Source organism: Humulus lupulus, unplaced genomic scaffold (genome assembly GCF_963169125.1).
Source record: "Humulus lupulus unplaced genomic scaffold, drHumLupu1.1 SCAFFOLD_29, whole genome shotgun sequence".
In the NCBI taxonomy this organism is placed as follows: Eukaryota; Viridiplantae; Streptophyta; class Magnoliopsida; order Rosales; family Cannabaceae; genus Humulus; species Humulus lupulus.
This window is the reverse complement of record NW_026908861.1, coordinates 1-21,598: the sequence shown is the minus strand read 5'-3', so window position 1 is coordinate 21,598 and position 21,598 is coordinate 1. Positions and strand designations below refer to the sequence as shown.

Below are 21,598 nucleotides of genomic sequence, written 5' to 3'. Positions count from 1 at the left end.
ATAAATATACATATTGTTATTATTTATCTGTTCAATATTTATTGTGGATTTATATGCATACAAGGTGTTTGTTCAAATATTTCACATAAATTTTTTATTATAACTATTAAAACTAATGATGATAAAACAAAAATTCACTATAGTAAAAACAAAAAATATTAATTGAATGAATTTTTGCTTTATTTTATTTTATCTACACAAATAAGATATTGCCAATCAATCACTCTTTTTAGCATATTGTGTGTAGTGTAGATTTTATCCAATCTTTCAATCAAAATAGGCACATGCATATTGCCCAATAAAAATCACACACACACACACATATATATATATATGAGTTAGTGTGTGAGCATTGTATTAGGCTTTCCTTCTATATATAGGCTTTTTTACAAGTATTTTGATTATTCTATAGATCCATTGATTGATGTACTGACTGATACAATAAAGCAATTTACTACCTTGCAAGCTAAAAATGGTGAGAACATGAAAAGACTTGCTGATTGTTTTCAATTTGAGGCTGATGGTGCTGCTAGAAGGATGTCAGTTTTTGATGAACTTAAAAAGGTTGATGGGCTAACAAATGAACAACGAGTTACTTGTGGAAGAATTCTTGTCCAAAATCAAGCTAATACTGGCTACTTCTTCACTTTAGATGAAGAATTCAAGTTTGGATTTTCTTTTGGGGGCTGCTAGAATGATTCTGAACAAGCTGACTGTGGGCTATGTATATGAAATTTTTTGTGTAGCATTTTGTCATATTCATTTCGAATTACTTTGCGAAATGAATGGTGTGTTAGCTAGGACACTTTTTGTACAGCACTTTATCATACTTGCACATGCTTTAGAAACTACTTTGCCAAATGAATGGCGGCCTAGCTAGGAAATATTTTGTGATTCATTTTGTTATATGTATGGTTTGGGTGAACTATATGTTATAAAGTACCCTTATGAATGACGTTTGGTAGGTTGTTATGAAATATCACAAGTTATTAGTTTGTTTATATATATATAAATATATATATATATACTTTGGGTGTAGTCTTATATCATCAACTGTATAATATCAATGTTTATAGTAACTAACTTTATATAAATAAACATGGAATACGACTTTTATAAAAATAAAAAGTTATCATTAGATTAAATAATGTATTTTATAATATTGTAAAAATAAAATTTAATCTTACTATTATATCTATTATTAATTTTGTACAAATTTTATAAATTTAATTATTTTGTCTAACAAAACATAAAAAAAGCAAAAATCATTAAAAATCAAGGTAACATTCCAGTGCACAGACCAAACACAGAAAACTAATATTCCCAGAAATCAGGACATGATTTCAGTACACAACCAAACACAGTAATGTAGCTTCCCAGACAATCAGATGACCTTGCTCAGCTTTCCCAGCAAAGTGAAAATTTTGAACTCTACATACCAAACGGCCCCTAAGTTCTCTCATATCAAAGTATAGAACACAAATACTAGGTCATTACAATCTCTAAAACACATATACTAAGTGTCACACTAATATCTAAAGCACATGTATATACCAAGTATCCAGCTATGTAACGCCCCGATTTCCTGAGACGTTACTTAGGGAGTCCATTTAAAAATAATAAACAATAAATACTTTAAGACACTAAGAGAAAATATCTATTTAAAATTTAAGCAGACAACGAGATCTCATTATTTAAAAATAAAAGTGTTGGACGCTAGGTTTAATAACAACATAAAGAAAATAAATGTTCAAGTCTGAAAATTTAAAACAAAACATTTATTTCTAAAAATATAAAATAACTAGAGCCCAGCCTCTAACATGTTCCGTCCATGCCTCGAGCCCGCACCACTCACTGCTTTGCTTTGCCTTTACCTGCACACAGAGTACCCGTGAGCTAACGCCCAGTAAAAAGAGCTATGTAGGACATAACTCCCCAAACAAGAAAACATAAACTTTCAACTAAACATAAATAAACATCATAAGCATAATAATCATCGTGTGATATATAAACACCATATCACACTAACATAATGTGAGTTACACTCACACACATAAATACTAACAAGTCATGTTGATCGGACATGAAATGTAATCCGCCTTGCCTGCGCTGTACTCACACTCGGCATTCCCACGTTGGCACCTAGTCTAGCCTGCGCTGTACTCACACTCAGCCGTTCCCTCGAGACATCGTTGCCCTGCCTGCGCTGTACTCACACTCGGCAATTCCGTGGTGGCATCCTATTATCCTGAGTTATACACACCCAAGATAATTCCTGCAAGTGCTATACTCACACAAGCAGCTAAAATCTAGTAGCACGCCTACTCTATCCTCTTAGCATGTCTACTAACTTAAATCTCTAGCACTATCCTCATGCTAGTCAACCTAATGCAACAATTCAAGTCACAAAATAATTACATAATTAAACAAATAAGAAAACAAAGTTGTACGCATAACGTACACCCTGTGCGCAGATGTCCACTCTTCTTACCTTAAACAGTGCGTTTTCCGCTGACGTGTCTCGAACCACTCGCTGCGTCACCTCAACGACCGCTAGCTCCTAGACGTCCAATTACACAGCGAAAATTCAGGAAAAAAATAAAATAGGCGTTAAGGTTTTATTTCGAAACCATAATTATCGAAATAATTTAACTATGCCATTTTCACATGCATGACACGTAAATTAAAACAATTTCCACAAAAGGTTCAAATCATCATGTCACATACACAAGCAATGATGTTTCTAACATATCGCATGAATTCATATAAATACTTTTTATGTGAAAATTACCAAAATACCATTTAATATCATAATTACATTAAAGACTCAATAATTTTATAAAAATTATCATATGACAACAAAATTTAATAAATAACTTTTCTAAAACCCTAAATAATCAGCAAATTCTCATATACGACCAGAAAAATAATTTTTAACATTTATAAATAATTTTTTCTCAATTTCTCAAATAAAATCCAAATAATATAAATAAATACATAACCAAGCCCAAAAATCAAACTAACTTACAGAACTGTTTAAAAATCCAAAATAAACTTATAAAAATTATTTTAGAATTTTCTAGGCAAAATAAATATTTTTCTTAATTAATTTTATAGAAAAACTAATTAATTAAAGAAAAATTAATAACTGATTAAAAATAGAATCTAACTATACAGATTGGTTTCTACACCATACAGTAACACACAAAAATTATCTAGGGTTCAGAACAGTAGCATTAATATTTTTTATATTTAAAATATAAAATAATCCAAATAAATCATGAAAATTACATAAATGATACAAATTCGAAATAAAATTACAGAGAGCCTTATAATCTCATTTTAAACATATAAAAAATTCTTAGAATTTTTAGAATACTTTAAATAATTTTTCCACATTTATTTTCTTAAATCACATATTTAAAAGCAAATAATTGAAGAAATTATCAAATACGATCAAAACTTAAATCTAAACATACAAAAAAATTCTAAATCATACAGAATTCATTCAAACATAAAATAATATTTTTCTGAGCAACAAAAATATTTTTCATAATTAATCTTTATTTAAACTTAAATATATCATAGTAATTCAAAGAAAAATCAGAAAAATACCAAACCACTTGGAAAATGCTCTAAAATTAATATAATAATTTTTAGGATTCAAAAATCAAAGAAAAAACCTCCATAAATACCCAGATCGGGTTCGCCGGAGCCTTGCCGGAATCTTCTTCTTCTCCGTCGCCGGCGAGATTCTAACTCCTCTTTCTACTTGTTTTTGACACTCCAAACCGGTTGGAATTTGTTCCCAAAGATCCCAGCACCTCAAATAACCCTTGAAGCTCAAGAAAATCGACCCATGATGGCCGGATCATGGTTGTCTTCCCCGTCGCCGGTGTACCGCCAAAAATGGTGGTCAAAATACAAGATTTTGTTTCAGAGCATTTTTGATCCGTTTCTTCACGTCCAAAACACCTCTTAGGGTCCCTCTAAGCTTTCTAAACACTTCAAAAAAACCCAGAACCTCCCATGTTCTCTTAGATTCAAAATTATTCAAGAACACCCACTTTAATGGTGAAAACTTGTGATTTCCCAATACGGCTGCGGTCATCGAGCTGCCCAGCCACCCCAACGACTTCAAGGATCAATTCTTCATGTCGACGAGGTTCAGAAACTGCGAGCTCCACTACTTCAATCGTCCTCGTAAGTGTTTTTTATCCTTATCTCGTAAGTTAAGTGTCATTTTAGCTCTTCCCGTATCCCTTTTTGACTTAGACTAATCCTGCAGCCATCTTCGCGAGGACAGAGAAATCTGTGACCCTCGGGGCCCAATACGAGACACTGGCGGTCTTGCCCCCCAGTGAGAAAGATTACCGCATGCTCGTAACGGACGAGACGATGGTGGCCTGCAAGCTGATTTTCCCAAATCAGACTTTGAACCTAAAGAGGCCCCGGGGGCTTTCCCCAGCTCGCGACACCAGACCCATCATCGTGGAGGAGGTCGTGGGGGATGAAGATGAGGAGGACGAGGACAACGAAGTTCCGCTCGTGAGGAACAGGAAGCGGGCTTTGGAGGTCATCCCGGGGACGGGCGAGGAGAGGACCTAGTCCGGAGCAGCCGCGGGTCCTTTTGGCCAAGGTAACCCTTACATGTTTAGGAGTCTAGATAGGGCCACAGCAGACCCTCGGCTGGCTAGGTTCAATCCTAGGTAGCTCGTCCATCGTCACCGAAGTGATCCGGACCTGAACACAACCCTGCTCCATTGTGTCGATCGACTTGTGCTGGACTACCAAGATAGCCGGCCTAGGGGTACCGTAGTGGGAGATAACACCCTAGCCTTTAGGTCGATCCTATTCGAGGAGTATGGGACCAACCTTCGGACATGGCTATCACTTCGGAGGGGTGCCGTAGCTCCGGGGCTTAGGCAATATGTAGAGGAATCTAGCTCTGAGTCAGCCTCGGACCCAGAACTTGCGCCAGCTCGGGAAGTAATCGACTTAGATTCTTCTTCTAGCTCGGGGGGTAGGATTCCCTTTAGTATACATATACTTGACTTTCTCTTTACCCCTTTGTTTTTGTTTCTGTATGGTTGCTAACTCGTGCTAACCATGTTTTTGTTTTGATAGAAGGGATGTCTCAGCCCGAGGAGAGCCTGCGAGGTGCGGTCTTCGGGGGGAACCCCCCAGCTGGGGCCGCTGGGCCAAGAATGAAGAGGCTCCGAACATCCAAGCACGCCGCCGGGACCCCCACCAAGTCTCCTGCAAAGGAGAAGGAACAAGCCCCAGCTGCCCAGGTCGCAGGAGCGGTTCTTCCTGCTGCAGGGGGAAGCAACATGCCTCCACCCCCTCCGTGAGCTCCGGCCGCCGCCCGGGACGCAGGAACGGAGCTCGGGACTTCAGCGATTGTACCCTCCGAGGTACGCATCCCAGTCAATCCCCAGGACCTGGGGAAGATCCCCGAGGCCTTTCGGGGAACAGTGTATGAGTCGGCGAACTACGCCGTCAGCCACATATACAAGTTCACCGAGAAGGAGCTCCGGGCCATCGAGACAATGAACCCGGTGGGCGTGCTGGAGTCTTCACTGGGCATGGCCATGACGGTAAGCTAACTAACTTTTTTGTGGTTTTTATCATTGTTGACGCCGTTTTTCGTCAAACAGTGAAAGAAGAGCACATAAACAATAACTGATAATGGCCAATTGAAATAAGACAATACAAACACACGATTTTTACGTGGTTCAGCAGTTAAATCTGTCTAGTCCACGAGTCTCTGTTATTAAACTCAAGATTATCTCTGGAAATTCTTCAGGAATGAATTCTCCAGAATTTTCTCTCAAGGTTCAAAATTTTGGTCCTTTACAATGGTGCATGGCCTCTTTATTTATAGAGAAGATCGAAGAATACTATCCCACATATTTTGGGTAGTTACTCTTTTTGTGTAAATCAAATAAATGGCTTTAAATGCCTATAATCAGATATAAAAGGAAACGTCCCCTGAAGACCAGGGGACGTATAACTGACCAAATAATATCCCACGATTCTAGGGGATTTACAATAATAAATGAGGATTACATTTCGTATAGACATCACTTATATATATTCAAGGTGGTTATCAGGTATCTCCAAGGCTTTAACTTCCCAGGTTTCCCGTCATCTTTCGAGATTGTATGTGCGTCGAGCTCGGGACCTCTGATCCGGGGTCATTCCTGAAGATGGATGCGTCTTCGGAGCTACCTTTTTGAGATCATGAACACTCCGAGGTCACCATATTCGAGGTTGTCTATGTCCTGCAGGCTCGATATTTAATCCTAGAGCATATTTCCAACCTTATGAGTCCACTTGTTTGCAAATCCAAATTTCGAGGTCATATTTAACATAGCTCGAAATCTGGGTGTAACAATCATTACACTTTGCCCTGCTTTTTCTCTCTTTTTCCTAAGGCAATTGTCTTTTCACCTTCGCAGAGCGCCGTTGCCCTTCACTGGAGCATCGCCAGGACCAAAACTTAGCTTGAGGACATGAGGAGCGAGCACCAGACTACCCTGCAGGCGGCTAAGGATGCCTTGGCGGCCTCGCAGGTCGAGTTGGAAAAAACCCGCTCGAAGGTCCAAGAGCTCGAGACCTCCCTCGCCACCTCGCGGACAGACCTAGAGGCCGAGCGGACAACTTCGGAAAAGTCCTTGGAAGATCTGTTCTACCATTGCTGGGCCTACAATCCAGACGCTGACTTCTCCTTCATGTCAGCGAGCCTTTGGGAGCGCTTGCTGGTGAAGTTCCAAGCTCGCCTTGATAAAGAGGCGCCCTCTGAGACCGGGGAAGGCTCTGGCGCAGTTGAGCAAGGCGAGACGGCGACCTCCAAGGGGCCACCTGGCGGAGCTTAGGGCGTTTATTCTCTTATGCCCTTCACTATCTTTTAATATTTTTTTTTTATGTAACCCTTGCATGAGGTGCTTCCACCTCGAGACAATTTGATTCAATGTTTTTAATTGATCCTCTTTCTTGCCCTTACGCATTTCGGTTACAATTTCTTGAAAAACTTAGTTCGCGTTAATCTTTATCCATATCTCGAGCTCTTTAGGAAGAACAACAATCAATAAATTTAAATCAACTTCTAAGTTTTATGACCCGGTTAGGACCAGGAACTTAATTTGAAAACTTAGTTCGCGTTAACTTTTATCCATATCTCGAGCTCTTTAGGAAGAACAACGATCAATAGATTTAAATCAACTTCTAAGTTTTATGACCCGGTTAGGACCAGGAACTTAATTTGAAAACTTTGTTCGCGTTAAATTTTATCCATATCTCGAGCTCTTTAGGAAGAACATCGATCAAAAGATTTAAATCAACTTCTAAGTTTTATGACCCGGTTATATCCAGGATAGGACTTAGTTAGCGTCAATCCTTATCAATATCTCCCGTTTTTAAGAAAAACAACGGTCAATCGATATGAATCAACTTCTAAGTCATTAAGGAGACCTGGTTATATCCAGGTACCATATGCGCCCCAAGTAACTGGGAAAGGGTCTTTCGTGGTTACTTTAGATCACACTTGAAAACATGTACAAAAAAACTTATTCTCATTGCTTATTACATGAAAAATGGTCTTCCAGGCCTTACAAGTGAATCATTGATAATATTTCTTTAAATGGAAGGCGTTCCAAGTCCGCGGGGCTGCCCCTCCATCAAGCCGAGCTAACTTATAAGTTCCCTCCTTAATGATTTCGATGACCTGGTACAGTCCTTCCCAATTTGGTCCCAAGACTCCCTCTTTGGGATCTTTCCCGGCCAGGAAAACTCTCTTTAGGACCAAGTCGCCAACGTTAAAGGCGCGCTTTTTGACTTTGGAGTTGAAATGGCGAGTGATTTTCTGCTGATAATGGGCGAGCTGGAGTTGCGAATCCTCTCGCCTTTCATCAACTAGGTCAAGGGAATTGCACAATAGCTCGTGGTTGCGGTCCTGGTCGTAAGATTGGACCATATGTGAAAGCACCTTAATTTCCACGGGGAGGACTGCCTCACTCCCAAAGGTTAGGGGAAAAGGAGTATGACCCGCAGGAGTCTGATGCGAGGTCCGGTATGCTCATAGGACCTGGGGGAGCTGTTCCGGCCAGACCCCCTTCACTTCATCTAATCTCTTCTTGAGGCTCGCCTTTAGAGTCTTGTTGACAGCTTCGACCTGGCCATTCGCCTGAGGATAGGCCACGGAGGAGAAACTTTTCACAATTTCGTGCCTTTCACAAAACTCGGTGAACAGATCGCTGTTGAACTGTGTGCCGTTATCGGAAACGATCTTCTTGGGCAGGCCGAACCGACAGATAATGATTTTAACCACGAAGTCAAGCACTTTTTTGGACGTTATCGTTGCCAAAGGTTCTGCCTCAGCCTACTTCGTAAAGTAGTCGATGGCTACCACGGCGTAACGGACCCCGCCTTTTCCAATAGGGAGGGCGCCGACCAAGTCTATCCCCTAAACGGAAAACGGCCATGGGGACGAGATCATTTTTAGCTCGACCGGAGGAGCTTGGGAAACTGCGGCGAATCGCTGGCACTTGTCGCACTTCTTCACGTATGAAATCGAGTCTTTGGACAACATTGGCCAGTAATACCCTTGCCTCAGGACTTTTAAGGCCAAACTCTGCCCCCCAGTGTGGTCTCCGTAAAAACCCTCGTGCACCTCCTACAGGATGGCCTTTGCTTCACCTGGAAGAACACATCAGAGGAGAGGTAGGGAGTGCCCACGTCGGTACAACATCCCTTCGACTATCGTATATCTAGGAGCTTGATACAGGACTCACCGTGCATCATTACGCCCTTCAGGCAGCTTTCCCTCGACGAGATACTTAAGGATGGGGGTCATCCAGGTCAGCCTGGCATCGATCATCTCGACCTCCATCCCGACATCTTCTACGCTTGGTTTCTCCAAGAATTCGACTGGTACTAGCCCCAAGGTCTCCGTTTCCCCAGAGGTGGCGAGCTTGGCAAGAGCGTCTGCATTAGTGTTCTGCTCTCGAGGTATCTGCTCGATCGAGCCTCGCTCAAATGCGGACAGCTCAACTTTTACCTTTGCCAGATAGGGGCCATCTTGGGTCCCCGTGCTTGATATTCGCCCCGAACCTGGTTTACCACAAGCTGGGAGTCACTAAAGCACTGGACGGAGCTCGCCTTCAACTCCTGGGCTATCCTCAGCCCAGCCAGCAAAGCTTCATATTCAGTCTTGTTGTTGGAGGCTTTGAATCTGAATCTCAGCGTCGAGTGGAATCTATGTCCCTCGAGGGATATCAAAATGATTCCAGCCCCGGAGCTGCTCTCGTTGGATGAACCATCCATAAAGATCCTCCACGATGACTGGGGCGAGGTGACTCGGGGTGAGTCTTCTGCGGGATCCTCCTGGAATCCCGTGCACTCTGCCATAAAATCGGCCAGGGCCTGACTTTTTATAGAAGTTCATGGAGTGTACAAAATCTCGAACTGACTGAGTTCGATTGCCCATTTTAACAAACGTCCCGATGTTTCAGGTTTTTGCAGAACCTGCCTTAAAGGTTGATCGGTCATGACGTGTATCGAGTGGGACTAGAAGTACGGCCTGAGCTTTCGCGAGGCTGTGATAAGGAAGAATGCCAATTTCTCCATCAACGGGTACCGGGATTCAGCCCCCAGAAGTCTCTTGCTGATGTAGTAGACTAGTCTCTGAGCTCGGTCCTCTTCTCGTACCAACACGGCACTAGCTGCATCCTCAGTGACAGCCAGGTAGAGAAAAAGAGGCTCTCCTGCTTTGGGTTTGGATAGTACGGGCGGCTCAGCCAGATGTGCCTTCAGGTCGAGGAATGCGCTTTCGCACTCTTCTATCCATTCAAACTTCTTGTTTCCTCGGAGCAGGTTGTAGAATGGAAAACACTTATCGGTGGACTTGGAAATAAACCGATTGAGGGCTGCCACTCTACCTGTCAGGCCTTGGACATCTTTTCGCGACCTGGGTGAGGGAAGCTCGAGCAGTGATCTGATCTTGTCGGGGTTCGCCTCGATTCCTCGAGTGTTGACTATGAAACCCAGGAACTTCCCTGACGCAACTCCAAAAGTGCACTTCTATGGATTGAGCCTCATGCCATACTCCCGTAGTATCTTAAAACATTCTTCTAGGTCGGAAACATGGTCATCGGCAGTCTTTGACTTGACTAGCATGTCATCAACGTACACTTCCATGTTTTTCCCGATCTGGCTTGCGAACATCCTGTTCACTAACCTTTGGTAGGTAGCACCGGCGTTCTTCAGACCGAATGGCATGACCTTGTAGCAATAAACGTTAGTCGGGGTCATGAAGCTGGTGTGTTCCTGGTCTGCCGGATTCATGGCGATCTGATTGTAGCCTGAATACGCGTCCATAAAAGACATGAGCTCGTGCCCCGCCGTGGCATCTACCAGCTGGTCAATCCTTGGCAGTGGAAAACAATCCTTGGGGCAGACTTTATTCAGGTAGGAGAAGTCTATGCAGGTCCGCCATTTTCCGTTGGGCTTTGGGACCAGCACGGGGTTGGCGACCCATATTGGAAACTTGGCTTCACGGATAAAGCCGCATTTCTTGAGCCGGGCCACCTCTTCCTCCAAGGCTTCAGCCCGAGCTGTTCCTAGGCGTCTTTGCTTCTGGGACTTGGCGGGAATGCTTTTATCCAGATGAAGTGTATGCATGATGACACTCGGGCTGATTCCCACCATGTCCTCATGGGACCATGCAAACACGTCCAGGTTATCCCGCAGAAACTTAGTCAGCTCCACCTGCCTCTTGCTACAGAAGTTTTTCCCGAGCTTGACCATCCATGATGGATTCTACGGATCAATGTTCCCGAGCTTGACCATCCGTGATGTGAGGGAACTGGACATGGCCCGCATCTTCCTCCGTAAAAATGATTGGTTGCCTCTCCAATCACTGCTGCTTTGACTGACGCTGCTCCGGGACGAACTCTACTCCGTTATGAGTCTTTAGTTCGTTCACGTATCTCTTCTGGGCGCCTCTGCTCGTGCCGACCATATGTGGACCTCCAGAGATGGTGGATATCTCTCCTCCAACCATGGGAGGAGGGACGTCCTGATCTACCCGAGGCCCGGGCTGACTGACCGGGACTTCTGGAGCAGGTCGGCTTGCTGGAACCCTATTCCGTGCGTATTGAGCCAAGGGGCCGTCTCGGATGAGAGTCTCGATCTCATCTTTTAGATTCCTACAGTCGTCGGTATTGTGGCCAACATCGTTATGAAAACGGTAAAACTTTGAGGTATCTCTCTTCCCCTTGTGGTGCTTTAATGGCTCCGGCCTCTTCCAGGGGACTCGAGTAGAGTTGGCTAGGAAGATATTTTCCCTGGACTGGGTGAGCTCTGTATAAGTCGCGTAGATGGGCTTGAATTTGTCTATGGACTTATTCTTCTTTTGGCCGTGCTGACTGTTTTCGCCATTTCCCTTTATTTTGCCTCCACCGGGCTAGTTGTTCTGTGTGACGTTTTGGGTTGCTACCACGACCTCCGTCCCTACTCCAGCGGGCTGTTCGGGGACCTGGCTGGTTCCCGCAGCTGAGGCTTCGGCTTCCTCCAAGTTTATCCATTCTTGGGCCCTGTTAAGGAATTCGTTAACCGAGCGGACTCCCTTCCTTTGTATATCCTTCCAGAGGTCTCCACCGACGAGGATTCCAGTTCTCATGGCCATGAGCTTGGAGCTATCTTCCGCGTCTCTGGCTCGAGTAGCAACGTTCGCAAATCTGCTCAGGTAGGCCTTCAGAGTCTCATCGGGTTGTTGCCTCACGTTAGCCAAGGAGTCGACCTGAACACGGGCGGCCTGGGAGGCTCGGAATGCCCTTTTGAAATCTGCCGAGAAAGTCTTCCAGGAGCTGATTGACTGTCTTTTACCTTGCTTGAACCACTGTCTGGCAGGTCCAGTCAGTGTGGAAGGGAAGATTAAACATCTCAGCTCGGGGCCAATGTTGTGGGCCATCATTAGGGTGTTGAACATCCCTAGATGGTCTGATGAGTCTCCGTCCCCATTGAACTTTGACAAGTGCGGCATACGGAAACCAGATGGGTACGCCGTTGCTGCTATACTGGGGGCGAAGAGTTCCATCTCGTCCCCTGAATCATATTCATCTTTTTCTTTTTCTGACAGGAGCTTCCTCATCGGCTCCTCCATCTGAGTCAGGCGCTCGAGGGTTTGGTCCTGATGTCCTTGGTTATTCTGGGGTTGTTCAACAGCTCCGGATCCATTGTACATATTTGGTGGGTTATTTCCCCTCCTATCTTGAGATAGGTTATTTGGGACATTCCCTCCGTTATGTACTTCGGACAGAGCCCCCCCTGAGCGAGCATGGCCATCTCCTCCTGCTTGTTCCCCGCTATGAGAGTTTAGGCGATCTCGTAGGTTGCCTCCCTGGGTGGTTTGATGACTTTGTGCCGAACTCAAATGCTGATACAGGTCTCCCCCAAAGAGATCACTCCGGCGACTGCCGGTCCAGTGGCTCCTGCTGGATAGGCTTGGATTCCGCCTATGGTGGTGAGGATCTGAGCTTTCCCTTGGCGCCCTACTACGCCGGAAAGGTCCAGCTGATAGCGAGTTTCTCCTACTACTCCCATAGGCTGGGATATCTCGAACGGGTCGAGGAGGAGACGGATACCTGATTGGAGAAGGAGGATGCCTGACTGGAGAGGCGATCCTAGTTTCGTCAGGACGGATCAAGTTTGGTGGGGGCCTTTCGGCCCTGCCAACCTGCTGGTCCCGTGCCTGACGATCTGGACGAGGCGCATGACGGTTGTTGGGGACGGGCTGATGCTGCGAGCCCTCCCCGGATCTCCTTTGGGAACTTCCTCGAGCTCTCCTGGGTGCTCTCGAGGATGGTTGGGAGCTAGGAGTTGACGTTCTGACCGAACGGCTGTATTGCTGTTGCCTGGCTCCAGGCATTTCTTTGAAGTTTGCCTCTCAGTGATGTGATGAAGGAGTTGAGTTGGCTGTCGGAAGTCTATCCGAGCGGCTATGCCTGGACCGGTTACCCCGGCGAGACTTAGGAGCCTCGCCTTGCCTCTCTCCAACGTTAGCGTCGGTTGTGAGAGGGGGTAGTCGGGCCAGCACATCCTTGATCTGCTGGTTAGCTATTGCTAGCTGGCTCCTCAACTGAGCGTTCTCCATCTCCATCGCCGTGTAATAACACGGGTTTGGATTAGGTGGCCGGGGCGCCGAACTTCCGGTGTCATCTTGGCCCGCCGGCTGCTTTCCTGGCCGCTGCTGGGCTTCAGGAACTTGTTCACCAGGGGTGGCGGTATGATGAGCCTCCTGCCCATCATGCTGTTCTGTCTCGATACCATGCCTGGATCGAGTAGTCACCATAGTTGGATGTTGGCAACAGCACTAATCGAACTTGCTCTCAATGAAAGCACCAAACTGTTGACGCGGTTCTTCGCCAACAGGTAATTAAGAGAAGAAGAGAAAGGGATTAGTGCTAAATGTTGAACCGAAACATATATATGATCTTAGAAAATGAAAGAGGTGACTCAAGACACGTTTTTCAAGTGGTTCAAAGGTTAAAATCCTTCTACTCCACTAGTCAGTATTATTGCTATATATTGGATATTTGATTACAGAGTATTTCTTACAAGAGATAATCTAACCCTTATCAACTCCCAGGGTCTCCATATTTATAGGAGAAGGCACCTGAGAGTTGGTAAGAAGGTCATCCCGTGACCTTCTTACCCAACGTATCAACTCTGTGACATTCATGATTAATTCATAAACCTGACACATAAGTGTGGTCAAATCAATAGGTAAGGAGATAATGGGCCGCACGGCCCAACCCAGTCGTGGGTGTCTGAATATGCACATTCCTGCTGCGTGTCCGAGAAGTCAGGGGCATATCAGACACATGATGTCTGATATATGCACATTTACCTTGCGTGTGTTGACTTTACAAAGGGTCATAGCCTCCAGATCCAGCTCGTAACACGAGCTGGATACTCAACTCGACTTTCGGCCTTCAGAGTCCGGACTCAGTTCTTAGGCAAGCTTGGCGAACCCTTGGGTTACCTCGAGCTAAGGAGGTACGACCTTATGACGGCAGCTCCGATTTTGGGGATGTCCACGAGATAATCATGATTAGGCCGCAGCTCAGCTTGCTAATCAGCCCGTGGGAAAATCAGGGCATACATATATATATATATAATTGATAGAAAAAAAAATGAAGAAAATCAATCGTTCATATAAGTTTATAAAATGAAAGAATATATTAAGTATAAAATATTATTTTGGATATTTTATTAGTCATTATAAAACTATATATTAGTTATCATTGGACCAATCAATAAAATATGAAAAGATATAATCAAAAGTGATTATTGCATGTAGATGCATGTAGAAGCCAGCCATTTTTTTTATAATAGAAGCAACAAAATAAAGGTAAATATGAAATAAAAAACTAAAAAATATAAAATTTTAAATTAAAAATAATTAAGTGAGAATCACTGCCCACTAGCTTGCTCTAGCTGATCCCTCATTTCTTTGATATTAAAAATAATTATTAGATGCCTTTGTTATTAGATTTTTTTCTTTTTTTTTTTTGCATAATAATTAGATATTAACATAAGAAAAATGCTTTATAAATTGAACCTAATTGTTATTATTCCAAACTAATATTTTAGTTGCTGTTTACAGTTTAATTCCATTTATCGATCTAAATGTTACTAACAATTAATATAAACAATATGTTTATGGAATTTTTATGATCAGATAGGTATATGGTTTTCAATTAGATAAATAATAATTTATATAAATATAGTGATTCATATATATATATACAAATATTTGATCCATGCTAATAATCCAAATCCAATTAATTATATTTATATAAGTGGGGTTATATATAAGATGGATTAAATGTTGTCGAATGAGTCAATTTATCCTTAGTTTGTTTTTGTTATTCTCTTTGACTCACCAAAAATAATCTCTCCATATATATATATATATATATATATAGGTGGATTGATGATAAAAATTAAGATTTTTTTTAAATAATTAAAATAATATTTCTTTTTATCGTTCCTATTATACCAAATAAATCTAAAGAAAGATCAAATCTATCATCCTCATTGATTTTTCCATACCTCATACTTAATTCATCCTTACTTTTTTCAATCATTCTCACCAAACAAAACGATAGGGTTCTAAATTAAAAAATCCACCTTTTAAAAAATTATTATTATTTTTTATAAAAAAACTCTAAAATAAAAAAAAAAACATTTGAGATGTAATATTTTTTAACAATATCAAAATTTTTTGTTGAACCCCTACAAAATCAGCCTTTGTAAAGAATAATCATGAGTCCATGACCAAAGCATTTGAATTCACTCTAGACATGATCAAGTAAATAATGGTATATAATAATAGAAAAATATGTATATATTGTTATGAATAAATTATGAGAGTAAATATATTAAACAAAATAAATTTGAAATATATAATTATAACACGATTCATCTTGATAGATAATTTTTCATATATTTTTTTAAATTGCTCTAATTTTAATATTTTGATAGTGTAGCTTAAGAGAAGTTTACATAAATATAGTTTCTATATTTAGAAGAAAAAGTAATTATACAAAATATGGTAAGTTTTGAAAAAAAAATATAAAACATGGTAATTCTATATAATATAAAAAATAAATTACCATAATCATAAATACACAAAATTCTCTCTCACCATCTCCTTTCTCTCATTCACGATATATCTCTCTCTTTTCTCATTTCTTCCTCTCTCCTCCCCATTTGGTTTTCTCATATCAGTCTTCTGCCGGCGATGCTACCTCCTCCCCTGCCCCCGGCGACGACTACGCACCTCCACCCCCGCCCATGACAGTAACGTACCTCCCTCTCTGGTTCTTCTTCTTCAGATCTAGTTTTATTTTTATTTTCTCTGTTGTTCTTCTTCTTTTTCACATTTGGTTTTGCCATTTCAAATATGATTTTGCACTTTATTTTATTTTTTTCATTCTAAACGTAACTTAACTGGTTATAGTCACAATTTGTTCTGATTTCTGGGGTTTTTTTTTGGATCTGTTTAAGTAACAAGGTACAATGATGTCTGATTCTTTTTATTTATATCTGATTTTTTTTTAAATCTAGTTGTAACCAGTTATAATAACAATTAATTTATATTTGTTTGTTTAGATCTGATTTTGTTTTCACACCTGACTAAGTAACCAGGTATCATGGCAATTATTTTTTAGATATGAATCTGTAATCGGTTACGATTATGACCAATTTAGCTTTTTTGTTTGTGATCCTATTTGTTTCCAAGTCTGGCAAAGTAACCAGTTACCATCACAACTGTTTTTTTTTTCATATCTATTTTAATTTTCAGACCTAGCTGTAATTAGTTACCTTCATGATTAAATTAGTTTATTTTTTTCATATCAGTTTTTTTTTCCAAGTCTCACTAAGTAACCAATTACAATTCAGTAGATATTTTGATAATGGTACATTACTAAAAAAATCAAAATTATTTTTATTGTTGTAACTAGTTACTACAACACCACTTAAAAAATAAAATTGATTTTATTTTCATAACCACACTACTACAAAAAAAGACTTTTTAAGACTCGTATTGCAAGTCCTAAAAAAGCTTTTAGGGCACACCCCCTGCGAGTCATCTATTTAAGAGCCTTGAAAAGTGAGGTTTTTTAGGACTTGCGTTGCGAGCCCTAAAAGAATGGCCGGTGTCGGCGGTGGAGCCACCACTCCACAGTGGTGGTTCGGGAGGAAAACGACTAGGCTTCGAAGCGTAAGTCTCGGGGAGTGTCGTGGCGGTGGTGGTTCTTCTTGGAACGACCTAGAATGACCGGATTTACACTATGATTTCTCGCATCTCCATGGATTTCGGCGAACGTCGACTTCCAATTCTGTTGGTCGTTGAGTTCGATTCTTTAGTAGGTTTTGATGCCCAAAGCACAAGGAATGCAGTGGTTGTGGTCATTTGGGTCGGGGTGGCTCGAGGCGATCGGAAAACACTCATAAGCGTTTGGGAAACTTAGCAACACCACGATTTCGAACAGCTCTAGGCGGCAGAGGACGGCGCGTGGGGCTGGGCTCGCGAGGGTCGAAGGTCGGCGACCTTCTGCATCTAATGGTCCTGCGCGTGTCGACGGTGGACGAAAGGGCGGCGGTCGGGCCTAGTATTGACGCAGGCGGGAGAGAGAGGGAAAAAGGCGGCTGCTCCTTATTTTCTTCTTCCTTTGTGTGCTGATGAGAAATGATGCCCTAATATACCCCCAATTCAAAAATGATTTTTTGTCATTTTTTACTTAAGAGTTTTTAGGACACGCTTGGAAGCCCTTAATACTCATTTAGGACACCCAAAGTGAGTCCTTAAAAGTCACCACTCATATTATACACTTAAATTTTATATTCAGGTTTTTTAGGACCCACATATATTTTTAGGACCCACATATATTTTTAGGACACTCATTGGAAATCTTAAAATGTGTTTTAAAAACTTCAGAGACATTTTTAGGACTTATATTTAGGTGCGTGTCCTAATAAGGTGACTCACACATCATTGCAAAAATTGACAGTGGCAGAGGATTACTATCATAAAAAAAAAAAATTGTTTTGATAGTGGTAACCAGTTACTGCTGATAAAATGTTGATTGGAAAAGATAAAAAATAGAAGAAAAGAAGAAGAAATAAGAATAAAAAGTATAATGATGAAAAATTATGTAAAGAAATCTTCAAATAATTATGTAAACAAATATTTATAAAATATGAATGATAAAAAATAATACAAATAGATTGAAATTATAAAAATAATCTCAAAACATACCAAAACTAACTACTAAAAATATATAAAAGATAAAATATGGTATACAAATAAAATTGATTTTACAAACATATGGCAAAAAAACTCCCATAAAAATATAAACAAAAAAAATATGCTATAAAAAACTTAAGGAAAAAAAACTACTATAATTTTTTCAAAGTTTAAGAAAAAATCACATATTTGGTGTAATTTCATTTTAGCTAACCCACCTTACTTAAGAGCTCACTTTGTGTGAAAGTACAGAATTGGTCTGGGCTATTGGCAGGGAAAGCCCAAGACTATGGACCCCCAACTGAATAAGGGTCTCAATTTTTTTTAAATAGCACTATTTACATATATTTTAGAAAAATATCACTTTCATATTTACAAAAATAAAAAAATAATTGGTATTGGAGATCGAAAATTTTACTTCAACATGAGTCTCCCATTTGAATTTGAGCTGAATCAATCTCGAATTTTAGAATTAGGTGACATAATATATTAATTCATATGTATAAGGTATATTATTATCATAAAAACAAAATAAATTTTTTATTGCTTGGATAAAATGGTGGACTAGTTAATATCATTTCACAAAGGAATATCCATAAGGTTAGGTTACACTTAAGTAAATTTCGATCATTAAAACTCTATTATTTGGTCATAAATATTAACCCATTTTGTGGAAATATTTTAAGAAAATAATATAACCGCAAATATTAATTTTTGAGTTAATTGGTTCATTGATGCCAAACAACTTTTGTAATTTTGTCAAAAATGCCAAATAGCACTTACATAACCAAAATCTGTTGGCCTAGAAGATATGTATTTGACCATGATATTGGTACTCTATTGCATTTATCGATGACAAAAATATTATAAAATAAACAAAAAAAAATCAATTAGAAAAATATAACCAATTAATCACCTCACATACATAATTAAAATAATAATAATAATAATGATAATTAAGGATATAATAGTGCTGAAAAATTTGTCTAAATATCTTAATATTTTGATGAATTAGTTACATCAGTTTCATCATCACTCTCCTTGATAAATACTCTCACTATCCTAATATCTTGTAAAAACATCTTCAATTCTCATTCTAATAATTATAAAAATCGAATCTTTGGTTTTTTGTTATGGAGTTTTTGAAACTCTTATTATTATTTTGTCTAATACTTTGTTATGGTTTTCATAGCCATATCCATGATGTTGGTGTGGAAGCTTCTCATAATATATATCCAGAATATCAGTCTCTGGATAATGATGAAGTGAATCCAATCCATAGAACTGGATACCATTTCCAACCTCAAAAGCATTGGATCAATGGTAAGTGAGTTTTATCTTTTATCTTCAAAATGTATGTTTTCTAATTTTTTTTTCATTATAGATTTTCTTTACCATGTATATATCATTAATTCTTCAAAGTAATATATTTAGTGTTGAAAACTGATTATGAGTTCCCTAGAAATTGTATTTGTTAAATATATATGATGATTGTAAATTAATGTTCATTTTTGGATAAATTGGTTATTTAATTAATGCATTTCGATACCTTCTATGATTAATTTTAATAAATATATTTTAAGTTTAGACTACTCAAAGTATGTACATATATATCCTTTATTATGATGAATATTCTATAACATTATTAATCGTAGAAGGATATGATTTGTTATGCTTTTTACTGAAACTATATGCATGTTCAACTCTGATTTTATGCTGACAATAATTTTTTTTTATTTTGTTCTAATAATTGTAGTTTATAGAATAAGTTTCTATATATATATAAAGAATAAGTCATTTGTAATTTGACTCTAGGGGAGTTGTTTAAAACAATTTTGTATCCAAGTTTATATATATATATATATAAATGTAAAGTTATGTATTATATTTAATATTGATTAATAAAAATTCAGCCTTTTTTTGTTGAAAAATTTCAAGCATTTAGATATGACCAGGTTGTTGTGAATTTGTTACTATGCCAAAATATAAGGGCTAGTTCGATTAAAAGATACTAACACAAAATTAATATGTTATCTAAAATTATTATGTCTTCAACAGATTGACCTACAAATCATATTTCAATGTGAAAAATATAACATTGTATTTAATACTACAAAGAGTTTTACATTAAGTTAAAATACTATTTTAATTAATTATCATATGTTATGGCTTTAATTTTATAAAATTCATTATATTTAGCCTCTGTTTTTGGGGAAACATTTTTTTTCAAGAAACTAATATTTTTATACTTAATAAAATTTTAATTGTTTTTTAAACACATTAATTTTTTTTTTTTATAATTCAAACAACATTTTCCACAAGTAGGTTTTTGTTGACAATTTCCAAATCCCAAGGCCAATTTTTTTAATTAACAGATTGGCTATAGCATAATTTCTTTTACTATAAACTAATTTCGTTTCATTAGTTAGATTAATTTATCCTTTAGTCCAATCACTAAAAATGTTAGACTAGTTAATGCTTTATAGTTTATTATACTACTATACAATTAAAAATGGTAAAATTTTGCTATTTAATATTTTTTTTATATATTCATTATTTGTACAATGTTTCACTATGAATTCTGACTGTTTTTTCTTTGCTTCTTATGGAATGCGGCAAAATTAACTAGACCCAAATGGTAAGTATTTTCTGTATAATTCAATAATAATTAATTTTTATTTATTTATTTAAGAATTATTCATTTTTTAATTTACATATATGTCTATAAACAGGTCCTATGTACTTCAATGGAATTTATCATCTATTTTATCAATACAATCCATGGGGAGCAGAATGGGGCAATATTGTTTGGGCACATTCAGTATCCAAAGATATGATCAACTGGGAATCTCTTGAACCTGCTGTTCTTCCTGGTAACAAGCCTGTCATCATGTACACATGTATTTTTCTACAATATATACGAGTAAATAACCATTTGGTACTTTGTGTTTTATCGAAATACTGTTTTACCTAGTACAAATCAAAATACATTTACTAAATATGTAAAATTTTAATTTACAACCGAGTCTTTATTTTGATAAAACAGAGAGTATCAAATAAATATTTATCCTATTTATAATTATATCAATAAAAAATAGTAGAAAGTGATTATGTGATAGTGTCGATATCCATTTTGTTTCAACACTTGGTTTTATTTTAGTAGAATTTTTCTTTTGCGATACATGGGAAACTTGTTAGCTATCTATTTTGGTGTATTTGTTTATGTATATTCCGTTCTTGTAATAATGTTGCTCATGGATTAGCAGTAAATATGCACGAGTTTACATGGTCCACTATGTATTGTCACTAATTAATATACATAATATGTACTAATTAGTATATCATAACACTAGTCATGAAATTGTCGCTATTGCAGGTATTGATCTTACTATTAGACAACTCCAAAACTATGCCATACCCAAAAATGTGTCTGATCCATACCTTCGAGAATGGATCAAACCAGACAACAACCCAATAGCAGTGCCAGACAAAAGTGAAAACGCTAGTGCTTTTCATGACCCAACAACTGCTTGGAAAGGTGGAGATGGTCACTGGAGAATAGTGGTTGGAGGCAAAAGAAATCATAGAGGGATGGCACATTTGTATAGAAGCAAAGACTTTAAGAATTGGATCAAAGCTCGACACCCTCTGCACTCAGTCCCACATACTGGCATGTGGGAATGTCCTGATTTTTACCTAGTTTCACTCTCTGGCAGCAAAACTGGTTTGGACACTTCTGCTATGGGACAAAATATTAAACATGTATTCAAAGTTAGT

General features: G+C 38.9%; 1 protein-coding gene across 1 annotated transcript; it reads left to right on the top strand.

The window, feature by feature from the left end:
* Positions 1 to 483: 483 nt before the first annotated feature.
* On the top strand, positions 484 to 21,592 carry LOC133812417 (beta-fructofuranosidase, insoluble isoenzyme CWINV4-like; the record flags this gene model as incomplete). Its single annotated transcript, XM_062246313.1, has 5 exons — positions 484 to 665; positions 19,014 to 19,144; positions 20,451 to 20,459; positions 20,554 to 20,721; positions 21,198 to 21,592. Coding segments are annotated over exons 1-5 (885 nt in total), but the record flags the coding sequence as incomplete, so codon positions are not given.
* Positions 21,593 to 21,598: the final 6 nt, after the last annotated feature.